The 25,642-nt window shown below is 50.4% G+C and overlaps 2 protein-coding genes across 2 annotated transcripts in view; both read right to left on the bottom strand.

Annotated features, from left to right (window-relative positions):
* The window catches only part of LOC123019782 (protocadherin beta-1-like), a 5,181-nt gene extending 3,445 nt beyond the window's left edge, over positions 1–1,736 (bottom strand). Inside the window, exon 1 of the mRNA XM_044422848.1 lies at positions 3–1,736. Coding sequence (XP_044278783.1) covers positions 3–1,736 — 1,734 coding nt within the window. The remainder of the gene's footprint in view (positions 1–2) is intronic.
* A 1,727-nt stretch (positions 1,737–3,463) lies between these two features.
* Positions 3,464–7,778, bottom strand: LOC123019781 (protocadherin beta-16-like). The gene is made up of 2 exons (XM_044422847.1): positions 5,370–7,778; positions 3,464–3,475 (listed from the first exon to the last, which is right to left on the bottom strand). The coding sequence occupies exons 1-2, from the start codon at positions 7,776–7,778 to the stop codon at positions 3,464–3,466; spliced, it is 2,421 nt and encodes an 806-aa protein (XP_044278782.1).
* Between the last annotated feature and the right edge of the window lie 17,864 nt (positions 7,779–25,642).

The following is a 25,642-nucleotide window of genomic DNA, read 5'->3' as shown; positions in this document are numbered from 1 at the left end:
GCCTCGGCCCCGCGCGGGACCAGGTCACTGGACGGGGAGCTGCTGTTTTGCAGAGGGTGCAGGATGAAGGGCGCGTGGTCGTTCTCATCCACCACGTGAACACGGACAGTGGCCTGCGAGCTGAGCGGGGGGGAGCCCTTGTCCAGGGCCCTCACCGTCACACGGAGCTCCCTGATGTCCTCGTAATCGAGGGATCGCAGGGCGTACAGATTCCCGGTCTCGGAGTTGATGGAGACATAGGAAGACACTGGGCCATCCCTGACCTTCCCGGGCAGGATTGCGTAGGTCAGCTTGGCGTTCTGCTCTGCGTCCAGGTCAGAGGCATGGACTGAGCCGATCAGCAGCCCTGGAATGTTGTTCTCCCGCACCTGCATTTCGTAGAGGGGGCGTTCGAACACCGGAGGGTTGTCGTTGATATCCGAGATGGGAATGCTGATCACTGTCAGCGAGGTGAGCCGGGGAGAGCCTCGGTCCGTGGCCGTGACGGTCACGTTGTACTCAGGGACCCGCTCTCGGTCCAGGGTCCTCTGGGTCACCAGCTGGTAGTAGCTGTTCTCAGCAGCTCTCAGCACAAATGGAAGGCTGGGGTCGATGGTGCAGGTAGTCCTGGCGTTGTCCCTGGAGTCGCGGTCCATGACACTGAAGAGGGCCACCACCGTCTGCACGGGTGAGTCCTCTGGCAGGGGGCTGGTGACGGAGGTCACGGCCACCTCGGGGGCATTGTCGTTCTCGTCCTCCACCTCCACAAGGACCTTGCAGTATGCAGAGAGCCCCCCTCCATCCGTGGCTCGGAGGCTCAGCTCATGCTTGCTGTTCTCCTCGTAGTCAATTGTCCCTGCAGTTGCTATTTCTCCAGTGTGCTTGTTTAGCTTAAATGATCTGAGGACAATTTCTGGCACTCGGCTGAAAGAATATGTGATTTCTGCATAGGAGCCACTATCCCTGTCACTGGCTTCCACTCTAGTGACCAGTGTGCCCAAAGGAGTGTTTTCCATCAGTTTTACTTGGTATACAGATTTACTAAACTGAGGGGCATTATCATTGTTATCCAGGATGTCAATTATTATCTGTGCTGTTCCAGTCCTCTTAGGGGTCCCTCCATCAACAGCCAACAGAATTAAAGACATCTGTGCTTCCTCCTCATGGTCTAACTGTTTCTTTAAAACCAAACCCGCATACGTATCGCCATCAGCGTGGCTTTGTACATCGAGCTGAAAGTGCTCATTAGGACTGAGTGTGTAGTTCTGAACAGCATTTTCACCTTTGTCTGCATCTTGAGCGCTCTCCAAAGGGAATCGGGTATTTAGCTGAGTCTGTTCAGGTATTTCAAAGATGAATTCATTTTTAGAGAATCTGGGGGGATGGTCATTCACATCCTCAATCTGAACCTCGATGCGGTGCAGCTGCAGGGGATTCTCCAGCACGACCTCAGAGAGCAGGACGCAGGGGTCCTTCTCACCACACAGTGCCTCCCGGTCAATACGCTCTTGCAGGAGGATGTTTCCAGAAAGAGGGTCCAGCCGGAAGTACTGCTTGCTGCTCTTGGAAGCCAGCCGGGCCCTCCGAGCGGACAGCTCCCTGCCCTCCAGTCGCAGATCCCGCAGCACATTCGCCACCACAGAGCCACTTTTCTTCTCCTCTGGCACGGAATAGAGGAAGGACTCACACGTTGTCACAAGTACACAGAGACACAAGAAAAAAGCCTGCACTTGCCTGCCCTGGAGGTGCCCTTCCATCGTCCAGTCTCTCCTCCACCCGGTCTGAGAAGCAGGGTGGCTCTCCTTGGGGCAGCTGCTGCAGCTGACCAGCCCCAGCACGCTTCCACAGCAAGCAGCTGCTTGTGCTTATTCCTCCGGCGATGGGCACAGTGGCTTTCCTTCCAGAGTGCCCTGAGCGTCTCTCCAAGTGAAGCTCTGCTGTCTTTTCCTTCTAATTCCTTTGTCCTGCAGTTACAACCAAGCAACTTCTGTGTTGTGTGATATTGCCACCTTGTGGTTAAGCCACGATACAACTCCCATTAATGGCTCTGCTTACAGAGATGAGGGGAAAGATCTTCTGCAGGGAGAGCTTGACATGTTTTGCATAGCCTGGAATGCTTGACTAGGAAAAAAAAAAAATGTCATGTATGGCTGAAAGGGAGAAAGAAGCAATCTCTGGAAGCATATTTCTTGTTTTCCCAGCTCTCACACATAGAAGAATCTGATGCAACCGACATTCACCTTTCCATGGAGTAATAGAGAATCATATTCTGGAATAAAGGATAAAGTTCCTTATTGTTTTTAATGCGCAGAATCTGCCAATTAAAAACCAAATAAGCACGTACCCTGATCACTGGAAAAGTGGTACATCTGCACATCTCTCCTTTACACTACAAGATGAATAACAATAACAGCTCAGATGTTTTTAGATTTGTTATTAAGCTGAGACATCAAAATAGTTTTCTTAGTAATGTTTATCAATTAATCCTTATAATACTTTTATAACATTAGTATTGGAACGCAGGAGCGATTTGATTTCCAAAAGCTTTGTGTTTGTTGTACATTCGTTTTTCTTTTCCACTGCCAGTGATCATCAGCATGGAATGTGATGCGATTTGCTTGAATCCGTAGAGATGGGTTGACGGACAGGACTGGATTTCACTCATCGAATGGAATGCCTCCCCTCTTGGAGCCCCTCGCACTGTCTTGCAGGCCAGTTTTAAATCTACACTTCATTCCAAAAGCAATGTCCCATGTAGGAAGCGAGTTACTGTCAAAGGAAAAGATGCGAGAAGTCCCATTGGTCACAGAGGATGGGATTCATGGTTCTTTGGATCTTGGTAGCCATCTGCTAATGGGCTGTGTGTCCATGGTAAGAACTGATATTCAAGTAAAAAATCCAATATATGAAACCCAACCCAGGCCACAGCATGCTTGCAAAATAGGATCCTGATATGAGAAGCAGAAGTATTAATACGAATTAACACTGAAACATCCCAACAGCAAAAAGACTTGCTTTGCAAAGATTGTTCCTGTATTCCAGCAACAAATTTCACATTTCCCCTGAGCTGAAAAATAAGGCCCCACCTACCCCAGCCTTCCAGGCAAAAGCGGCAGCTCCAACGGATCAGGTCTCAGAAGGGAATCAGATCATCTGTCTTCCAGTGCCCAAAAGACTTGAAAAGCACAGCAGAATAAATGAATCTATGAAGGCCGAGCCAAACCGTATTCAGAGAGACATCGAGCTTTTCTACAGGAGCTGTTCATCTGCTGCATCCGCTATCCCTGTCATTGTGGAGTCGAGATCCACTCTCCACAGAGCTTTCTTGTCCTGTCTTTCCACCACACAACCTCTAGGTGGTGCAGCCCCTGGCATCATTACCAAATGGGCAAATGCACTGTCTCCCCCTTTCAGAAATGAGGCTACCTTTTCCCTGCTCTAAAACAATCCCAGGACTTTCATTGCTCTTTAAAAACCTGGAAGGTCACATCATCAGCTAAAGAATCCGGATAAAGCCGCATGTGAGGAACAAGAAAAGCGGGGAAAATGCTTCATGGAGCAAAGTGGGATGGCAAGAAAGAGCACGGGGAAGGTCGCTGGGGAAGATAAGGAGTTATTTCAAGAGAAAAGTCCCTTGGTGCCATTTTAATACATTCATATTCTGCCTCTGTGACTGCGGTGGCTCCAAGGGCTGGCAAACGATGCAGCACAGAGCATAGCAACAGACCCTAAAGCAGACAAAAATGCAATACAAATCGGAAAATACAGCAGATCCATAAAAGCTGCAGTCACCACTGAATCCAGTCCCACTGCCCAAACAGTTGAAGTCTAGACAAGGCAATCAGTTACACAGCAGTGCTGCGGTCTATGGGAGAGCCCTGCAGAGCCCCCGGGGCATGCTGGGGTCCCCTTTCCCAAGCCACAGGCACTCCCGTAGTCTGGAAGGGGCTCTGTGCTCCGGTTCGGTCTGCACCCCTTGGGCCACTCTGGAAAGCAGAGCACCTGCTTCCGGGGTTCTTTCCTGGACTGAGAAGAGGCAGGGAAGAGCAGGGCAGGCAGAACGGGCAGATGGGAGCCTCGAAGCCATGGCTTCCTGTGGCCTCCCTGCCCCTGCCAGTCAGCCTCTCTTGATAGCCCAAGCGGGGAAGATGGTTGGAGGAGGTGCAGAGGTGAGGCACGTCCGTTGCTCCTCCCTGCTGGCTGCAGCCTGGCAAAGGCCATGATAGTCGGCAGCTGGCCACAGGCTGCTGTCCAGCAGGTGCCCACCCCACAGGACTGAGCCCTGAAAGTGCTGGGTCACTTGGGAAAGCACAAACACCATCAGCCAGTCTTGACGCAGCACCTCAGCTGGCCAAGGGCTGAATGGCCAAACACCTTCCCTCAGATCCTGGTCTCACAGTGCAGCCCAAGTTCAGACGGAAGATAATCATCCAGAGAAATGAGGCTGATGGGCCTAGGAGGCATCCATCCTAGAGTTATTGGCGAATTCAAGCATGGAATTGCTGCCTGTCTCACCAAAATACGTAACATGCCCCTAAAATAAGTCCTTGCAGGAGAGGATTGGAGAATGGCCAATGTAGCACCAAGTTTTCAAAAGGGATTCAGGAGGGATCCAGGAAATTACAAATCAGAGAGAGCAGAGAGGGAGCCATTTTCTCCCTCTCTCACAACACCCCAACCCAGAGTCATCCTGCGAAGCTGAAGGGTGGGAGGTTTAGGACAGACAAGAGGAAGGACTTCTTCACACGGCATACCGCTAAACTACAGAAGTGGTAATGGCCACTAATCTGGATGGCTTTAAAAAGGAATTGCACAGATTCATGAGGGAGGAGGCTCTCCGTGGCTAGTAGTCTTGCTGGCAACCTCCTTCGCCAGAGGCGGCCTGCCTGCACACACCTGTCACTGAGGAGCTTGGGCAGGAGGAGGCCTGGCCCCCGTCCTGCTTCAGGAATCCTGTGGGTGTCTGGTTTGCCACTGTGTGTACAAAGTGCTCAACTTGATAGACCTATGCTCTGATCCAGCACGGCTTTTCTTACATTCTTAAATTGTGGAAATAAAGCAAATATGGAGCTATCGCAAAGCTTGGATTGAGATGAGAAGGTGGGCTCCCAGGCACATGGAAACATGTGATGCCACTATACTGTAGAAGTGGTGGATGATCATCAGTTTCCTCAGTACATGGACAGGTACAAAGTAAGAAGAGACAAAAAGAAAGAAGAGTGAAAAGAAACGCAAGTACTTCAAATCTTCACTCATATCGGTTCAATTGTACATTAAGGTGTGGATCCAATCATAAAGTGCGGCGGATACTTTTCAATAGAGTTCTGGTCAATGATTAGGCATTTAGAATTGCAAAGTATATGAAAATGATTAGAATAATATTTGCTCACCTGGTTCATGAGTTGACTTTGTGCTGCACCACTTGGGATTTCTTGGGAATCTGCTGAATTCACCTGAGGGTTGGGAGACTCCATGGAAAAAATGGGGAAGAGCGGCCTGAGGAAGCGGAACTCGCTGTCCAGGGACCCGCCGGCCAAGCACACCTCATAGTTGAAGGCCTGGGAGAGCGAGCCAGAATCCTCTCCATTCTCCTGGGAACTGGGCCCCGCAGGGAACGCAGATACTGCAGGAAGGGCTCCAGAGAGCTTCCGGTGCTTCTGGATCTTGACCGCCACGAACACGGTGATGGACAGCAGGAAAATGGAGGAGATGGCAGCCAGGCAAACGATCAGGTACATGGTCAGGGTGCGGCCCTCCTCCTCGGCCTCCTCGTGCCGGGGGACGTCCACCATCTTCATGTAGGGGTCGGAGAAGCCGTCCACGAGCAGGATCCTGAGCATGGCGGAGGCGGACTGGGGCGGGTGGCCGCTGTCCCTGACAGCCACCACCAGCGTCTGTTTGGAGCTGTCCCGAGCCTGGACCGGCCGTGTCGTCCTCACCTCCCCGTTCTGGGCGCCCACCACAAACAGGCCCGGCTCCGTGGCCTTCAGCAGCTGGTAGGACAGCCAGGAGTTCTGCCCCGAGTCATGGTCCGTGGCCACCACCTTGGTGACCAGGTAGCCGGCCTCGGCCCCGCGCGGGACCAGGTCACTGGATGGGGAGCTGCTGTTCTGCAGAGGGTGCAGGATGAAAGGTGCGTGGTCGTTCTCGTCCACCACGTGAATGCAGACAGTGGCCTGCGAGCTGAGTGGGGGGGAGCCCTTGTCCAGGGCCCTCACCATCACACGGAGCTCCCTGATGTCCTCGTAATCGAGGGATCGCAAGGCGTACAGGTTCCCGGTCTCGGAGTTGATGGAGACATAGGAGGACACCGGGCCGTCCCTGACCTTCCCGGGCAGGAGCATGTAGGTCAGCTTGGCGTTCTGCTCCGCGTCCAGGTCAGAGGCGTGGACTGAGCCGATCAGCAGCCCGGGAATGTTGTTCTCCCGCACCTGCATTTCGTAGAGGGGCCGTTCGAACACCGGAGGGTTGTCGTTGATATCCGAGATGGGAATGCTGATCACTGTCAGCGAGGTGAGTCGGGGAGAGCCTTGGTCTGTGGCTGTGATGGTCACGTTGTATTCGGGGACCCGCTCTCGGTCCAGGGGCCGCTGGGTCACCAGCTGGTAGTAGCTGTTCTCGGTGGCTCTTAGCCCGAAGGGCAGGCTTGGGTCTGTGGTGCAGGTGGTCCTGCCATTGTCTCCAGAGTCGTGGTCCCTGACACTGAAGAGGGCCACCATCGTCTGCACAGGCGAGTCCTCTGGCAGGGGACTGGTGATGGATGTCACAGCCACCTCGGGGGCATTGTCATTCTCATCCTCCACCTCCACAGTGACCTTGCAGTAGGCAGAGAGCCCCCCTCCATCCGTGGCTCGGAGGCTCAGCTCATACTTGCTCTTTTCTTCATAATCAATTGGAGCTACCAAGGTGAGCTCACCGGTATGCCTGTTTAACTTGAACGCTCTGAGAATATTTTCTGCCACTTGGCTGAAGGAATATGTGATTTCTGCATAGGAGCCAAAATCTTTGTCACTGGCTTCTACTCTGGTGACCAGTGTACCCAAAGGGCTATTTTCCTGCAACTTTGCCTCATACAGGGATTGTGTGAACTGAGGGAAATTGTCGTTTGTATCCAGAACATTAATTAATATTTCTGCTGTGCCCGATCTCTGGGGAATCCCTCCGTCCACAGCTGTCAACATGAGAGTCACCTGTGCATTCACCTCTCTGTCCAAAGGTTTCTCCAGCACCAGTTCTGCATATTTGCTGCCATCACCATCAGTTTGAACATCCAGCCTGAAATGCTTGTTAGGACTCAGTGTATAATTCTGAACAGCATTTTCTCCTTTGTCTGCATCTTGAGCTCTCTCCAAAATAAATTTTGTCCCCAGGGGTACCTGTTCTGGAATTTCAAACAGTAATGGATCTTTGTAGAATTTGGGGGCATTGTCATTCACATCCTCAATCTGAACTTCGATTCGGTGCAGCTGCCATGGATTTTCCAGCACAACCTCCTCAATCAGAACGCAGGGGTCCTTCTCGTCACACAGTGTCTCCCGGTCTATGCGCTCCTGCAGGAGGATGTTGCCGGAATGAGGGTCCAGCCGGAAATACTGCTTGGCGCTCTTGGAAGCCAGCCGGGCCCTCCGAGCGGACAGCTCCCTGCCCTCCACTCGCAGATCCCGCAGCACGTTCGCCACCACAGAGCCGCTTTTCTTCTCCTCTGGCACAGAATAGTGGAAGGACTCACACATTGGCACAAGTACACAGAGACACAAGAAAAAAGACCGCACTTGCCTGCTTTTTGGGTGCCTTTCCATTGTTTCAGCTTTCACTCCCAATCAAGTCTGAAACATCAGCTGGTCCTTTCCAAGGTGCTGGTATGTGTTAAATGTCTCAAAGGCAGATTTCTTGCAAGTGGTATTTATCTTTAAGTGGATAGAGATGCCTCTTCTTCTTGAAGGTGTTGCAGATTTGGCTGCAGTGAGGATCTGTTGCCTTTATCTCTGGGGCTCCTTGTCTTGTGACTGCAGCTCTCCGAGTGCTGGTCACTCCCTGTTACATCCTCTGTGTGGTGTGGCAGCACCACCCTGTGGTTGAACTAGGATGATACATGCTCCACACACATTGCCACTAACCTAGCTAAGCTTTTTTTTAATAAAATGTGTTCTTTTTTTAAACAGCTGCATATGATGCCACTCCTAACTCCTATTCAGCATAAAACAAGCTATTACTCCATCCTCCAGCACAGAGTGGGACTCACCAATGCAGCCTTTATGACAGAACCCCAAAATACTAGAACCAGAAAAAGTCCTATCTGTGGATTGATATGCATTCATTAACTTCCTTGTTTTGCATACTTTTGTATCCTACTCTTTGAATGTTTTAGACTGACTTTGACACTATTCAGTTGAAATAATATCATATAAATGTCCCATAAAATAAAATAAAACAAAACAAAACAAAACAGCAGGCACTGCAACATAAGACCAAAGCAGAATCATGTCAGAATGGGGTGGGATTCATGCCAGGAGGGCTGGAAAAAGACTCATGTGGAGAGGAGCCTCCAACAAGATCCTTCATGTGCTGCCTGGCTTAGAAATGTCCCAGTCCCCTGATCTCCAGCCATCAACCCAGAGCTTTGAGTTCTGGCAACCCAAAGGCTGTGAGCTGCACTCCCAGTGCTTGGACCAATTTTAGCTGCAGGCTGCCAACCACAGCACAGTCACACTGTGTGTCCAGGCAGTCTCTGTCGCAAAGCACTAGAAGTTATCAGAGTATGGACAATGTGGAGAAGAGTCTGGCTGTACTCATAAGTCAGCGGGACCAGGCTAGGGCAGAGCTGTGGGCTCAACATTATTTTACTGAGAAACATGAATGCATCTGTGCTGTCAAGTCATCTCCAACTTATGGTGACCCCGAGACTGAAGGCCCTCCAGAACATCCTGTCCTTGAGAGCCTTGTTCAGCTCTTGCAATCACAAGGCTGCAGCTGCCTTCATGGACTCGATCCATCTCCATTTGTCTTCCTCCTCCTCCTCTTCTTCTGCCTTTGGATTTCCCTGTCATGGTTAATTTTCTGTGCTCACCAGCCCCGCATGCCCAAGACCCTGTGGTGGAGAACAAGGCCTTTGCCTGAGGATAAAGGGCCAAGAGGAGAGTCCTGGCGGTGTCACTGCCTTTGCTGCGTTGCACAGACGCCACAGTTCCCACCTGCATTTTCACCGTCATGGCATGCCCAGAGAAGGAACGGATTTTCCCTGCATTACCATATGCATGCTCTGCTGCTGCCATTTAGGGGATCCCCACCACCCTGTGCAAAAGCTTTGCTGATTTCTTCCTAGGAAAGTGGCTTCCATGTAGCTACCACTTCAGCTCTAACTCCAGGCCTTTCCTGCTAAAGCCTGGAGTCTTGTATAGCAAGATGCAAGTGCCCTTCAGAGGTTGGGGTTCTGATCTCCCTCTCGTTTGTTTCTATGCCAAGCATCAAATAACTTTTCCAAGGAGAAGTGGAAGAAGTTTGCAATATTTCATTCATAGTAACACAATTTCATTCTGGGAAACAAGAACCTCTCCATCATTTGCATCCTGACCTTATCCTGTACAGTTCGGAAATTATTCAGTCCAAAAGTAATTGCCAAGTCCAGGAGAGCACATTTCCCTCTTGCTTTACTTGCTCCTGCAGGGATAATCCCGTGGTGTTCAGTGAAAGGTAGCTAATCTTCCTTTTCTTCAGAGAAAAATACTCCAGCTTTTGGGAAGCAGAAGCACTGATGACTGGAATGCTCATGTGCTTCTCCGTAAACCGTTGCCTTCCTTTGGGCACAAAATAGCAGGCAGCCTCTGAAGCGGCAGCCCTGCACGAAGGACGCTGCCTTGCCCCAGAGCACTGCGGCAGCAACCATTTCCCCAGGCCCAGCCAAGCCCTCTGTTCAGCTTCAGCACAGCGTTCAAGCCCATTCAATTCCTCTCCCGTGAATGGAACAGCAAGCTGAGGTCAGGGGGTAGTTCATGCCATCTGTAATGAGAAAAGAAGCTCTCGACATCCAGTCATAGACTCAGTTTGATGGTGTGATTTGTTACCTTAATTTCCACTGAATTTTTACAAAATTGAGGCAGGTCTTCCTCCACATGACCACTTTGCACAGTCCATCCCATTCCAAGGCCCTTGCTGGAACGAGCGCTGAGACCATCCCCCGGTGCTTTTTGTTTGCGTTGCCTAGTCTGCATGGAGATGCCCTCATATGCTAGGTGTGAAAAGTACTGCTGCTGTTTTCCACTCTAATTTTCATTCCATGACGCGCTGGTTGTTCGGACTGTCATACTCAGGCAATGACCATGCTTCCATGTTCCTTCATGTTGTCACAAATATGAGCATCCTTGACTGTGTGTTATCTTGCAGCAAACATGTTTTTTCCCCACATAAACATCCAAAGACTGGAGAGGCTATCCAAGAGTTGGGGTTCTGATGAACTCTGTTTGCAATGCCAAATTTATCATAAATAAGCCCAAGAAAGAGTTTCCTTTTAGCTACAGTATTTTTTATTTCCAATTGTTCTTTTGCCATCACTACATTTAGAATTGTAACCATTTAGTTATCTTGAAAGGGCCTTGCACACTGTCACCCATCCGTCTGCCTGCTTTTCATTGTGAAGATCGTGGCGGTCAAAGCAAGCCGCAGCCTCCCGGAGTCTCCCAGTCCTAGGAAACAATCAGAGAGAAAGTCAACCAGGCAAGGCAGGAAGCGAAAGCAAGCCCTACCTGTTCTGCCAGGAGAAATTCGGCCCCTTTCCCATATTATTGCGAGGGCAGGCGGGGCTCTTCCCGGGATGCTCTCGGGGCTGCTTCAAACGGCCTGGAAGCGACCAGGAAGGATGCGAGCAGCCAGCGCCTCCCTTCGCGAGCTGCCCTCCTCTTCCTGCTTGCGCCTGCCAGTCCTCAGCGCCGTGCTGAGCAGCAGCGACGCCCAGCGGTCAGGACCGGAAGCGCACGGATGGCGCGCGGTGCTATTTTGCACGTTCACTGCGCCAGGAAATTGAGGATTGCGATGCTTTCTCCTCATACCAGAATGTAAGTTCTGCCTTGTAGGAGCAAATTCAGATCTATTGTTGGCAGCCGTGTGGCCCACAGCTCTGGTGCAGCCGTTCGGGTTGCAAGGACTCTTCTCCCACCTCTCTGCTCCCCTCCTTTTTTTGTCTGTGGTGTCCTAGGCATTTTCTGTGCATCTTAACTTTCAAATAGGTTGGACATGGGGGACGGGGTGTTACTCTGTACACTGGTTGCTTCATAAGGCAACCAAAGCCCAGGATAATGGGGGCATCTTATTAGCATGAATTAGCCTTAATTCGGCTCAGAACTGACCAGTCTTTTTATTATTGGATTTGGTTGACTTTTGGGAAGGGGATTTATCATTACACTGTGGCATTCCCACTTTCTCCCCAGATTTGAATCTTGCAAATTAACCTGTATGAAACATGGGTTTATAAACAGTGATCTGAGGATAATCATGGTCTTGTTTCAAGAATCAGGACTCTGTAACCTTGGCGACGGCTCCCTTGGGTAAGGAAGCTCCCCTCTGTAATCGCCCTCCGCAAGTAAACATTTCTTTGCACTGGCCATTGCAACAGTTGCTTTTGTCTCTATAGGGCAGTGACTGAAAAGTTGCAGTCATGATCCTTACCGTATTTTTGTCAAGACTGGACTACTGTAATGCACTTTATAAGGGGCTTCCCTTGAAAACAGTTCAGACTCTTCAAATGGTCCAAAACAGGGCTCATGAGGACCTGCGCTTATGAACACACCACACCTGTCCTCCATTGGCTGCACAGGCCACCTGCTCCACCCCAGGCAGAATTCAAGGTTTTGACTACGACATAACAGCTTGGGACCACGTCATCCTAGGTCGTGCCTTGCTCCATGCATTCCTGCCCACTAACGGAAGCTCTCCCACAGGTTCCCCACCCCAAGGAGATTAAGGGGGGGGTTGCAAAGAGGGGGGCCTGATGAAAACTGTTCACCTATGGCTCTGCACACACTATTTATTGGCAGCACTCGCTTTAGCTGTAGTTTTATCTATTATTTTTTATCAATTTCCATTTTGTTGTTTGTATATATTGTGTCATATCATGTTTGTTCATAACTTTGTGTATTATTTTATTAATGTTATTATTGATTTTTATTGTAATGTCTGCCCAGAGAGCGAAATACCAATGGGGTGACTTTTATACAAATTAAACAAACGAATGAACAAACATTTGCTTTTGCTTCTCTCCTGTCCTTAGCTACTGTGATGTTTCTTCTGTCATCTATCTATGCTTTTTCTTTCTTTCTTGCTACAGAAATTGTCTTCTGACATCCTTCCCTAATAATGTCTCTGGTTCCTGTCCACAGCTCTTCCGGTTCGTGGCCAATTGAGTTCAGTAATGCAAACCTGTTCTCCTGTGGACTTAAATTCCTCAGGGATGTTATTGAATACATGATTGGTTGTACACACTCTTCTGTTAGTAAACTTTTGTAGCTTTGCTTTGATTTTTTGATTGCTATGACAATATTGTCCTGATCTTGTTTTGGAAGTGAGATTATGGATTCTCCATCTTCTTTTTCCAATTACACAGTCTTTGATTTCTATATTGGTCATCTGGAGATGTCCATGTAATGTCTGATCAATTTCCTAAAGTATGCATTGGCAATAAATAGGTTATTGGCTTCAGAGAATTCACTGAGCCTCTTCTCTTGCTTCCTTTCTGACCCCAGAAAAGATTCTTTCATAACATTGGATTCGCTTGTTTCCTGCTTTCATGTTCTAGTCACCCATGATTATCAGCATGTTGTGTTTGGATGTGCCATTAATTTCCTCTTGAATGTTCACACAAATGTTTGTGATTTCTTTTTCAGCATCTGCCATTGGAGCATAGCATGGAATGAGGGTTGCATTAATAGGTTTTCCAACAGTTCTGATTGATATAATTTGGTTGGATTTTTCATTCTAGCCTATTACCGCCTGTGCTACATCTTGCCTTAGTATTAGAGTCACTCCTTTTCTTCTAGATGTGTCATTTTTAGAGTGAAACACTCTGTGTTTTCCTGACTGAAAATGTCCCATTTAAGTCCACTTCAGGTGACGTACACAAGTTCGGCAAAGTTTTATCATGGCATATCTTGCTTTACAGTTTCCAGTCTTCCTTGAATCTTATTTCTCATGTTTCAAGTTCCAGTGGTATGTGTTGTGTGTGTTGTGCAGCATCAGACATTCCTTTCGCCATAGCATGACTTCCTTTCAGCTTTAATCTCCTTGTGTCATTAGCAACCATGCTATTCTTATTTGTCCTTTGCTCTTCTCAATAGCTGGAGGAGCACCTTCTGACCTGTCTCACCTCCTGGCACTGCCCCTTGTTTCATTTTGGACTGTTTCATCAGAGAGTTTTCAAGATACGGAGATTCAGAAGTACTTTCCCATAGCCGCCTTCTCTGCAGTGCCAACCAGAATTAGCTTGATCGTCACTGGCAGTGTATGTGAAAGAACCTCCATCGGTGTTGCTTTTGATATTTGCTGGCATGTTCTCATTAAGACTTGGACTTGTCCTTTGCTCTTCCCAAGTAGCTCATTGAGTGTCTGCCAACCTGGGAAATCTCACCTTCTGGCACTATCTCATCTTTCAATTTGTATTGTTTAATCATACAGTTTTCAAGGAAATAAGCATAGAAACATAGAAACAGAGTCAGAAGGGGTCTCCCAGGCCATCTAGTCTGACCCCCGATTAAACATAATAGAAATCACACAATACCATAAAATAGGAAAATAGTAGAGTCAGAAAGGACTGATATGCCCTCTTTTAGCCAGTTTGCTGATCAGAATTCCACAGGTCACTTTGTCAAAAGGCTTTCCTGAAGTCAAGATACATGGTGTCCACAGCATTCCCGCAGTCCCCAAGGGAAGTTGCACAATCAAAAACTGAGATCAGATGCTCTAGTTTAAACATCTGATACTTAAACTGCCAAGTTTAAGTATCCCATCATATCTGTCACAATTTCTGCCAGGCTGAATTCTGTACTGTGCAAACTGCATAAGGTTGCAGAAGTCTTCATAATCAGCAGCACGGTGTTTTTCAACTTGCTCATAAATGCTCTGGAATTAGGAGTGAGCAGTTAAATGGTGCAGTTTGCCAATGGCACTAAAATATTTGGGGTGGTTAAAACCAAAAAGGATAGTGAAGAGCTCTGAGGTACATTTGCTAGAACGGACAGAAGTAAGAGCTTATCTTCATCAAGGAAGGATGGAAGAAATTCCACACTGTCCTCTTCTCAGAACTAGGGAATGTCGAAGCACTTGGACTAGTGCAGTAGTGATGCTGCCCACCTGGCCTGAAACCCCTTGGAGAGTGCAGGAGGCAGCAGATGTTGATGCCTCAGCCTGACCTGGGGCAGCAAAGGTGAGAATGGCCCTAGCAAAGGCTCCTGGCTCAGGCATCTGCTTCCAAGCAAGCGTGTGACTGACTCCTCTCCTCCTAAGCAACAAGCTAATGAGGAATATTGACCCATCAACAAAGGCTTCCCAAACCAGCCATCTCCATTTTGCCTTCCTGAGTTGACACCTCGACCTGCTTCCCACCTCTGAACCCTCCCCTGCCGATTCAGCCAGATTGTCACAGAGAGCTGCCAACTTTCTTCATTGTCAGGACTGAAACTGGCAGCTGGACAGGAGTAATTCTGTCCTCCTTCCCTTCCTCTGAAAAAAGCAGACAAAAGTAAGCTCGCCATGACTCCAACATCCCACAGGCAGAATAGTCCCGGACCATCCCCTTTCCTTTCCTTTTGCCATTGCAGGAGTAGCTTGGCATGGGCAAAGATGAGACCCCAGATTTCTCCCCACTGGTTCACTCCTGGCTATCTGGAGCCCACCACAGTGCTTTGCTGGGCCACAGCACCAGAAGTAGAACCGTCCCCACGGACCTTTATGTAGGTATACCAAAATCTCATCCTTCTGCTAGTGGAATTCTTGTCCAGTGCTTCTCCCCGTTCCCAGCCAGCAAATGTGAGGGTTATTATTTCACTCAAATTGACCTAAAATACTGTAATGAGTTAACAACACTGGGAACATATGATGCTTCTTATCCCCCATTCTGAAAGACACTATTTAGGACTGTGACAAACTGGATCCAAATCCAGGTAACATAGCTCAGGGAATCCACCAGGTCCCCAAATCACAGCTGTGGCCACAGTCCAAGTGCCTGGCAACACACCTGGTGTTTATCTGTGGGGCGCTCTCCAGGAACTGAGCCCCACACGTGCCCAAGTGGCATCAGGGCCAGCAGCACGAAGCAAGAGAGAACCCCTGGAGATTCAGACAAGGGGAAAATGACAAAATAATGAGTATAAGCTATCTCCCCCAGCATTCAAAGCATGGTTCTGGAAAAGAGCTTGGAGAACACGCTGGACTGACAGAAAGACAAACCAGTGCGTCCCACATCAAATCAAGCCAGAGCTTTCCCTAGAACAAAAATGACAAAACTGAGGCTGTCCTACTTTGGGCACATCCTGAGAAGGCAGGACTCCCTGGAGAAGGCCATCATGCCAGGGAAAGATACGGAAGAAGAGGAGAAAGGCCAAATATGAGATGGGTCAACTCTGTAAAATAAGTCACAGCCTTGAACTTGCAAGAGTCGAGCAAGGCTGTCATGGATAGGACGTTCTGGAGGGCTTTCATGCATCTGCTCCGCATAAGTCGGCAACAACTTGACGGCACATAACAAAAACAGCCATTCCTTTCTTTACTGAAACGGTTTGCTGATTATATCCACGTTGGAGCCACCAGAGGGCGCACTTCCCGCTTGGTGCAGTCTGCCTGGCATCATCAGATGAGCGAATCGGTGAAACGAGTAAAACAAAGGACTGCCGAGGAGTCACGGGAGGAGCCTGCCAGCGTCCGAGATCGCGACCGCTGCCCTAAGGGAGGCATTTGACGCAGCCCGAAAGCAGCTCCCCTGAGCCAGGATGCGCGTCCCTCGCTGGCTGCAGTGCCGCTTGGCAGACGCTTCTGCCCAGACACGGGAACCAGAGCCCAGGAAGGAATCGCCTTAGCAGCGCCAACCGGTGCATTTCCCTCGAAAGCAAGTCCCATGGCGCTCGGTGGCTTTACTCCGGAGTAAAGGTGTACAGCATTGCAGCTTTACGTACTGGAACTGGGTCTTGAGAACAGCAAGGAGCGCCTATGGGAGTGTTTTATAACTGCAACATAGAAATGTAATAAATGAGTGTTGCTCGTGCAGTCTATGCTGCAACAGCTAGAACCAGACACAGTCAACATTTTGCAAGATTCAGAATTCAAAAGCTTTAGCTGGAAAAATGTTCAGGTTTTGCTTTTTCAGACTGGACTTTGAATTCAAATAGCTTTTTGGTGTTCAAAGATAGGGTGGACATGCACATGGTGGGCATGTCGTGAGCGGAGCTGGCTGAAGCCGGGGGTCAGACTAGATGGCCCGGGAGACCCCTTCTGACTCGCTCTGTTTCTATGTTTCTATGTTTATTTATTAAACCATGGCCTTTGGCATTTCTGAATCTACATAAAGTGTGCTGGATCCTTGGATACTACTGTTAAATGGCGCTGCTTAGAGCATTCAAAGCACTCCTGTGTTTCTTAGGTAGAATCCTGCGACTAAGCCATGAGTTTTTCCACTTACCCAGACCTAAGCAGCATTGAGTGCCTACCCATCATGCAGTGCAGGAAACCTTCCCCAACCCAATTTGCACTGCAAGACAAGCGGCATGCTTCTTTCACACCCTCTTTCTCTTCCCCTGAACTGGTTTTTTTTCCCTCCTGCAAAGCGATTGGCTTTGCAAAGCACAGGAGCATCAACATATTCCTGCAAAGATGACAAACACGTGGCCTCGAAAAGGTTAGAGAAAGAAACACAGAAGAACTCAACCAAGGTGCAGCCACATGGAGAGTCTCTACCTGCATGGCTCATTCAAACAAGCATCACTTATCCAAAAGCTAAAATATATTTCAAGTTACCCAGAACAATTCCTCACACTGGATGGGCAGTGGGGGGGGGGGATATTACTTGTTGCTGCGTGCCATCAAGCCCTCTCCCACTCATGGCGACCCTGTGGATGAGAGCCCTCCAAACTGTGCTGTCCGAGGCAGCCCTGCTCAGCTCCTGCATGCCAGGTGGTGTGGTCTGCCTTCGTCTTTCCCTGCCATGACCGCCTTCCCAGTGCGCCTGGCCTTCTCAGCGTGTGTCCAGAGTACAACAGCCTCAGCTTTGTCATTTCTGCTTCTAGGAAAAGTGCTGGTTGACTTGATCTGGGACTGAGTTGCCTCTCTGTCAGTCCAGGGGATTTGCAAAGCTCTCCTCCGGCACCCTGTTTGGAATGCATTGATTTTCCTCCTCCCAGCTTTCCTCACTGTCCAGCTTTCACACCCAAAGTCTGTGACTGGGAATACCATAGTTTGGATTATCTCAACCTTGGTCTGCAGGGAAGCACTCTTGGCAGTCTTTCTAGTTCCTTCACTGCTGCCCTTCGGAGGCTCAGCCTTCTTCAGAATTCCTGGCTACAGCCTCCCATTGAAATGACAAGTGAAACAAGGTGTGCAGACTCTTTCACAATTCTGACTTCTTTGTTGCTAACCAACAAACATCTCCCATATCCCCTCCACCCAGCCACAAGCCGCCCACCTCACTGCTGCCCCCGGCTCAGCCTGATCGGGTCACAGACGCTTTCCATGGTGCCCTCCACGAGGACTGTCCCTGAGGAAGGGCACCCTCGAGGGGAGAATCCTCAGGCAGCCTGGAACCCACGGGCCACTCTCCCTCTGCAGCTGGCATTTGCTGAAGTGAGACAGAAGTCAGTGGCGTCCCCAGAGCACTGTTGCCGAGCAGGTTCTGGCGAACGAGAAGTGGCAGTTCCCCTCCACGACTCACTAGTTAGACCTCACCTGGAGTCCTGTGTCCAGTTCTGGGCACCAAGATTTGAGAAACAGGCGGGTAAATTAGGAAGGGTCCAGCAGAGGGCAACCAAAATGAGCCAGGGTTTGGGGACACTGCCCTGTGAGGAGGGACTGAGAGAGCTGGGCATGTTCAGCCGTGGGCTCTTCAGAGCACCCACCCACCTGGCAGCCCCCACCTGCCTGGGGATTTGGCCCACCCAGCAGCCCCAGTGGGGGCCCCTCCTGACCAGGGTGGGAACTGCTCATTTGGCTGCTGCTCCTGCTGGATTCCCCGAGCTGGTTTGCAGAATCCGGTCCGCTCTGCCCTCCAGTCGCAGTTTCTGAAGCAGTGCAGGGTGACTGGGGAGGGGCATGTGGCAGCCCGGCAGTCCCTGAGGGGCCAGAGGAGATTAAGCGAGAGAAAAGGGGGGTAAAGAAATACTGGCTGGGGAGGGAGAGATGAGCAGGCGTGTTACTGGTCAAAGCCACACAAAGCAGAATTAAAAAAAGAGAAGGGACTAAGTAGGGACTGAAAGTGCAGAAAGACACAACCATGGCAAAACAGCTGAGGGCTGAAAACACCGACAATTCATGCAGGAGCGAAGGGTGCACCTACCTCTGAGGGATAGCCGTACAGGGAACCAACATCTGGAGGAGACCCTGGGAGGGTGCGCCCTGCGATAGCGCGCCTGCCTGCCCCCACCTTTCTGGCACTGCTGCTCCTCGTCCTGCTCTCCAAAGCAAGCGAACCATCCAGTTGCCAGCACTGCGCATTCATGTGGGATACTTTGGCCCTCTGCCTCTGCCATGAAATGCCCCATGCACGGGGATGCTGCTGCTCCCTCTCTCCCGAGGGACAGCAAGAAGCCCCTCCTTCGTGAGAGGACAGCCACGCTTCTGCAGGAGCAAAGCCAGCTGAAGAGGCAGCCCCCGGAGGCAGGAAGGTGCGCTAGCTGGCTTGTTCAAGGTGCTCAAGAGGAGACTCCACTCTGCCGGTTTTTTCAAATATTTTCGAATCCCTTTCTGTCTCGTCCTCTAAAGGGCTGTCAAATCATAATGTCCCGCCCTGTCTGGAAGGCAGCCTGCCGGACGCAACCAGCCCCCATCCCGAGTAAGGTGCCGACAGCACTGTGCGAAATGCAGAGATGCTCTTCACCCACACCAGAGAGCCTGGGAGGGCACGTCCGTCCAGGGAACAAACCTGGCCAAGGCAGAGGAGGCGGGGAAAGAGGGCACCGGGCCATCATCCCACAGCTGCGGGCCTGCAAACGGCAGGCACCGAATGGCTTGTTTCGCTTTCCCACATTGATTTGGGGGCCACAAAAATTGTGCTTCCCACAGTGAAGTGGCCTCACCTTCTCTGTGGTCAAAACCAAAGATAGACTCTGCATGAAGACAGGCAGAATGTCTCCAAAACGCCAACTTTTGCTTTCGTTTCTCTAAACTGTGAGGAGGATTGGGAAGAAGAGGAAGGAAGCAGAGTAACAGCCAGATCCATGTACCAGATCATACAGTGCCTCTTACTCGGGACCCTCCAATAACTGTTCTCTGGGAGGGCAGTAATGGGAGCGTGAAACGAGGGTGCTTCCGATGCTACCCAGCATCCCCCTGCAACAGGCCCCCCACGGGTCCCATACATCACACGCCCTCACTGCCTGGACCCCTGAAGCTCTGCAGGTGTGTTACCTGGGGCCGCCTGTGTGAAGCGAGCCACCAGACACCAGGCTGCCCTAGATTCCCTTTTCCTCCGGTGGAATCCAACTTAGATCAGTCAAAAAGTGTGGGAAGGGAATGCTGGCCTAGGCAGGCCTCTGGCCTCATCTAGCCAATCTCTTCTTATGCATAATGGCTCGCCATAGTTCTTATGGTAATGAGAATGCCGTAAGCCGTCCAGAGATGAAAGTAATGGACGGCATACACATTTTATAAAGAAAGAAAGATTCGAAAAGAGACAAATGTAATTGGATTTTTTTTATCACAGGTGCATCCGATGAGACATTCTCCACCATGCAACGTGTGGACGAGCGCACATGCGTGTGTAACTAGGAAACATGCTGTTCCTACCAAATCAGGGCTAAAGAAGGGACCAAAGAGTTTCAAGAGCACATGGATGAGGTAGAGAAGATGCTTTCTGACACCCTTCTCGGGCATAGGTACCGACTGGGACCATACAGATGTCCTAAACAGGTTCGACTAATTGCGCAGAACGGAGGGAGCTGTTACGGAAGCGATTTCCGGACGGTGAAGGCGAGTGTTGCCCGAAACGGCATCCCGCGCTGCGCCGCCAGAGGGCGCCCGCCCCGCTCTCCTCGCTGCTTCGCCAGCGGACGCGGGCAGCTCGCTCCGGCCGGGGCAGGAGCGCGACGGAGCCCGGGCGCGGTCCGGCTTTGCAGCCGCGCTCGGCGGAGAGCATCCCCGGCAGCTCAGGAGCATCCTTCCCGCCGCCCCGGGCGCCCGGTGCCGCCGCCTTCCCTCCGCAGCGCAGAGAATGAGGCGGGGCCGTTTGTGCCACTCTGCGGGCAGCGGTTGTCCTTTTTATTATGTAGGAAGGGGCATGTGGTGCGAGGGGGGAAGGCTCGTGGGTCCCAGGAGGACAGCCACAAAAACGCGTTCAGCCCTCGTGAGTCCGCAGGAATCCACCCACAAAGAGAGCATGAATTCCGGTGCGAGATGGATTCAGCGGTGAAGTGGGCCAAGTGGAGAATAATGCTGATTATCCGGCCTCTGTCCAGAGAAGACCCACCGAGGGACAAGGCTGGGACTGTCGCAAATGATTAGCCCACGCGGCAGGCGTCGCCCTTTTGCACAGCAGGGAACTCTCCCCTACGGAGGGCAGCTTGGCGCCGGCCTCGCCCTGCGGAGCCACAGCAGAACCCCCTCGAACCTTGCTTGACTCCGGAGGCCCCTTCTTCTGCATGACTGAGCCCAGCACTGAGTTGGCAGGCCAAGAGCAGCATCGACAGAGCAATCGCTGCTCTATTCCCATCTTGCATTTTTTATGAAGGTGGAGTATAGCCTCCTGGCCACCACCAGGCTGAGAGGGCTCAGAAATTGTTCCAGAGGTTGTCTTTGCAAAAGCACAGCAAGAGAATGTTGTGTGTTCTACTCAGATCAGGCATGGCCGTTTTCTCGCCGTGTGTGCATGGGAAACTTCAGGATTGGTCCATGAGGCTGGAAACAGGCAGATCGTGCCACGTCAGCCTCTTCCTCCCCATAGCTGAAATCAGCAGAACAAAATATTTTTTAAAAAGTCCCGTCCCACATCTCTCTCCCATCATAGCTCATTCACTGGGGAACCAAAGGGATTTGTATGCTGAAACCAGGCTTGAACTGGGTCTAGAAAATCAGTTGAATTGAGCAGAGTGCCAAAGCGCCCCCCCCCCGCCACCTTCCATGTTGTGATGTGTGGTCGAGCAGCCTCCGACTTACGGCAACCCCCTGAATGGAAACCCTCCAAAATGCCCCACCTGCAGCAGCTCCAGTCAGCCTTCCACGTCCAAGGCTGTGGCTCTCGGATAGCCCTCACAAGATGGCTTTCTGCTCATCCTGAACCTAACCAGCCAACTCCATATATTTAACTCTTACTTTGGAAAGAAAAGCCAGGGTTGGGTCAACCCCACAAAGTCCTGGGGCTCAGGGATGTGATGTTGGCAGCAAATACGACAGCAGGGAGATGGCGTAGGCCCGCTGGAGTCTTTGCCTCCCCTGCCCTGTTCGAGAGCGACTTATGACAGCTTGATCATATTTTGTAGCATATCTTCCTAATCATTCACACTACGTATATATTTTTAAAAATTAAACTTTTGATTTTGCTTCAAAATGTGTTTGTGATGCTATTGGGCAATATCTGTGATAAGAGTTGTACTATTTTTAATTAGTTACAAATTGTAGGTTTTCAGAATATTGGCTTCATTCCTGTAATATCCGTTTCAGAGTAACCCAACTGCAGCGTATTGATCCATGGAGAGAAAGAGTCACAGGAGATAAAGTGCTTGAAGGAAATTAAATATGAGGAAAGAGAGCAAAATAAGTATAGCTGGGGAAAGGGAGATGAAAGGATAAGGGAAAGAGGCTTGACAACAAATAGAGAGTGTCAGCAACAAAGAGCGAGAGCAAGAAGTCCAGAATTACAAGGAGACCAGCACCGCAGGGTGGCTCGCAGCGAGAGGCAGTCCTGGCACTCAGACCTCGCGCGCTGTCCGGGAGACAGAGCCGGGGATGCATTCACACATGACAGCGAGCTGTGCCAGGAATGGCTAGTCCTTACAGGTGAATCCTGGGAGTGTGGGGAAAGGGGGCACCTTTGGGAGTCATGAATCACCACGGAGGGCCAACAGTCTGTTCTAAACTCTCCCAAGGGGACTCCCAAGATGCAGAGGGTGCGGGGCCAGGCCTTCAGCAGGCACATAAAGCAGAGCTTTTGCTCATCTTGTCCTGGCACAAGCAACATGGAGGCAGCCCAGTCCAGGGTCAGGAAACCACGTTGCAAGTCTGGCTCCCCACAGCTTTAGACACGCTGGTGCTTGCCTGTCCGGAAAGTTCTTTTTACGTCCGCCTTCCTCCATTGAACCCTTCTTGCTTCACCCTCACGTGCCAGCATCCCTCCGCAACTGCCAGGGGAAATGGGGCGATGCAGCAGAGGCAGCGAGCGTGTCTGTGGAAGCTCCAAGCACGCTCAGGGGCCTAGTGGGACACATCCCGATTGCTGGGACAAGTCCTGGAACTTAAGGGTGTGAGGGGGACTGCTCAGCTGCAGAGTTCAGACGTAATGAAGGCAAGTCTGCCTGAGTAGGGATCATGCATGAAGGACGACTCCCTGCAGGTCTGATAAAATATTGCACAGGATTTACAAACACTGGAAATGAAATTGTGGGCTTATATAATCGCGTGACATTTCGGACTGAGCCGATGCGCTGCAGCCCATTAGCCTGTAGAGTTGAAGTGAGAAAGCAACTGAGCATATCGAAGTGAATTTAATGATACAGACGATTCAAAGCCAAACGGCTGCAGCAATGCATTGGGTCCCCAGCACTGTGTTTACAAGTACTTATTCCTGGTGAATAAATATGATCCATGCGGTTTTAAACAGGAATGGAACAGGGAACTGGACCATCTCCCCTTGCCTAAACAGTGGACCTACCGCAGGACCTACCTGCAGTATCCGTGGATCTCAGGTTACATCTTACTCAGCAAGAACTCATGGGAACTACAACATCTCTTGCAGAAAAGGTTTGCCTAAGTCAGCGAACGGCTGGAGGGATGCATGGCACAGCAAAAGCTTCTTTTAATCGTGTTTTTGCAATGCACCATAATTGTGTTTCAGCTGTAAAGGTTATGATATGGATAAAATAATCCAGAGGTAGATCCCTAGATCTGTAGGGATCCCTGTCCAGACAGTTGGTGGCAGACAAGCACAAAAATAAATAAAAGAAAAATGGAAAATAAATGTTAATATATACGGATGCATATATCCCCTTAAATTATTGACTTGCTCCCAGAAGGTGACTCTCAATCAGTGCACAGGGATTTTACCTGCCCTTTTAGCAGCTAAAAGAGAAATGTTTGCCTCCTATAATGCAATGGATTGAGGACCTATTGATGCTTGTAACTCTTGGATGGGTGGTATATAGTCACCACCAGCAAATTCTCTGAAGGGTGTATTTCCATGTATGCGCGTGCATATGTATTTGAGTGATGTAACGCTCTACCCAGAACGCAGCTCTCCTGCGCTGCCTGGGCTCCTTGCCCACATTCAGCCCGGCTGCAGCAAGCCAGCCAAGCTGCGCTCAGATCCGTGAAGGCCGCTGAGCACTGGCGGGCCCTTCTTCCCCCGCCGAGTGTGCAAAGCCCGCGGGACCCCTGTGAGGTCGCCGAACTCACCCGCATGGTGGGTGTGCTGGCGGAGGGCAGGGCATGTGCAGGAGGACCTCGGGTGCGATGCCCACGCACCTGTAATATAATGGGCAACAGCCGGAGTCGCTTCCTGCCGGACACCAGGGCAGAAGCTCAGCGTGAGGTGGACTGGGGCGGAGAGGAAGCAGGCTCTCCCAGAGTCCAGGGAGCAGGCCAGGAAAACCCCGTGGACTCCCACCCCGAAACGAGGCCTCCGCACACATTTCTGTGCATGTAATGGATGTGCCCAGATTTAAGTATTCCCATCTGTACTTTTCTTTTCCTCTTTATGGTTTTGTTTGTTGACGGTTTATAATAAAAAGTAGTTATATAAGAATTTTAAAATGAATCTCCAAACAAATATTTATTAAGGCTGAAAAAGGTAGATGCAAAAAATCAGCCCAGATAAAAAGAAATGAAAGATTGGGAGAAACCTGTTGCTTAACTTCACAACACCGTTATCAGTTGCAGTTGTCATTTTAAAACACCCTAATATTTTTGAAGGAAATTAAAAGGAAAGTTTGACTCCTATCTTAGCGAAAGATCATAACTGTGGAGCAAATTAATAAAATTCTTCTCCTTGTCCACAGCATCGGCAGGCTTTCCGTTTTGCAGTGCCATGAGAATGATTTTGTCTGCTGGCCAATTTGGACCTGGCAGAAGCGGCTGCGTGATTCCTTAATTCTGTGTGCTTCCCTTGTGTACTGGGAGGCACGCAAGGAAGGGACCTGACCCCTCTTTCCCAAAAGGCCAGCCACTCCAATTCTGGCCCCTGGAAAGGCTGGAAGGCCAGGGCTCAGACTAGACGGCCCGGGAGACCCCTTCTGACTCGCTCTGTTCCTAAGGCTCTGTCAACCATGCTCCTCAGGTCAGCTCTAATACAGGAAGGAAGCCAGGCTGGGAGACTGGGGACTGTCGCACCATCCAGAGCAGGGCGGGCACGCTCCGTCAGGTCAGAAGAACGGCTTCTGATGGCACCGCAGTCTCACTCGGACTGGGCTGCAGTTTGCTAGCCCTCATCCCGTCCTCTGCCATAGCCAGGCACCAGTTTAGCATCACCTGGTGGAAATGAAAAGGAGGAATAAAGACAGGAAGAAGAAACCATTAATTTTGTCCTTCTTTTACTTCAAACATCTCTGAAGAAGCCGTTCTGGTTTTTCTCAGCATTTCCTCACCCATTCTGAGCTTTACCTTCCTGACACCCCAACCGCAGTCCTGGACAACTGCTTAGCAACTCTTCTCTCCTCCTACCTCCTGTGTGCATCCTCTCTCATTTCCACTCCATCCTTTTCGATACTGGCATCTTCCTCTGACTCCCCATCCACGCACCCAGGATTGTCTTTGCGTGAGTCTTGAGCATCTTCTTGGTGGGAACTTCCATCCCTCTTGAGCTACTCTTTCCAGTAGGATTTTCCGCCATGGAATCTTCCTGCCGTGCTCGGCTTTCTGTTGTTGTCGTGTCCCGTCAAGCTGACTTGTGACTAACCGGCCTCCAAAATGCCGTGACCTTGGCAGCACTGGTCCGCTTTTGGCTGTGGCCGCCTTCATGGAACCGATCCAACTCATAGCTGGTCTTCCAGACACTTAGCTTGAGTTTTCCTTAAAATCATGTTTCACCTCATCGGCTAAACTTCCCCACTGATCCGAATCAGCAGGGCGGTGGATTTTGCCCGGGATTGCAGTGGGGCAAGAAGCCCCGTCCCTGTGTAGGGCCCAACCCGGCTCAGTGCTTCCCCCCATGTCAAGCAATCATTTAAAAAAGAAGCTGGCATGCCAGGGCTAATGACATAAATCATGTCGCAGCTTCTTCGGCCCAGTGTTGCCAGTTCACCATGCTCTCAACAAAACAAGACTGTCAACACAAAGA

The sequence above is a fragment of the Varanus komodoensis genome, unplaced genomic scaffold (assembly GCF_004798865.1).
Source record: "Varanus komodoensis strain SLA01 unplaced genomic scaffold, ASM479886v1 scaffold137, whole genome shotgun sequence".
Taxonomy (NCBI): domain Eukaryota; kingdom Metazoa; phylum Chordata; class Lepidosauria; order Squamata; family Varanidae; genus Varanus; species Varanus komodoensis.
This window is presented reverse-complemented; position numbering and strand designations above follow the sequence as displayed.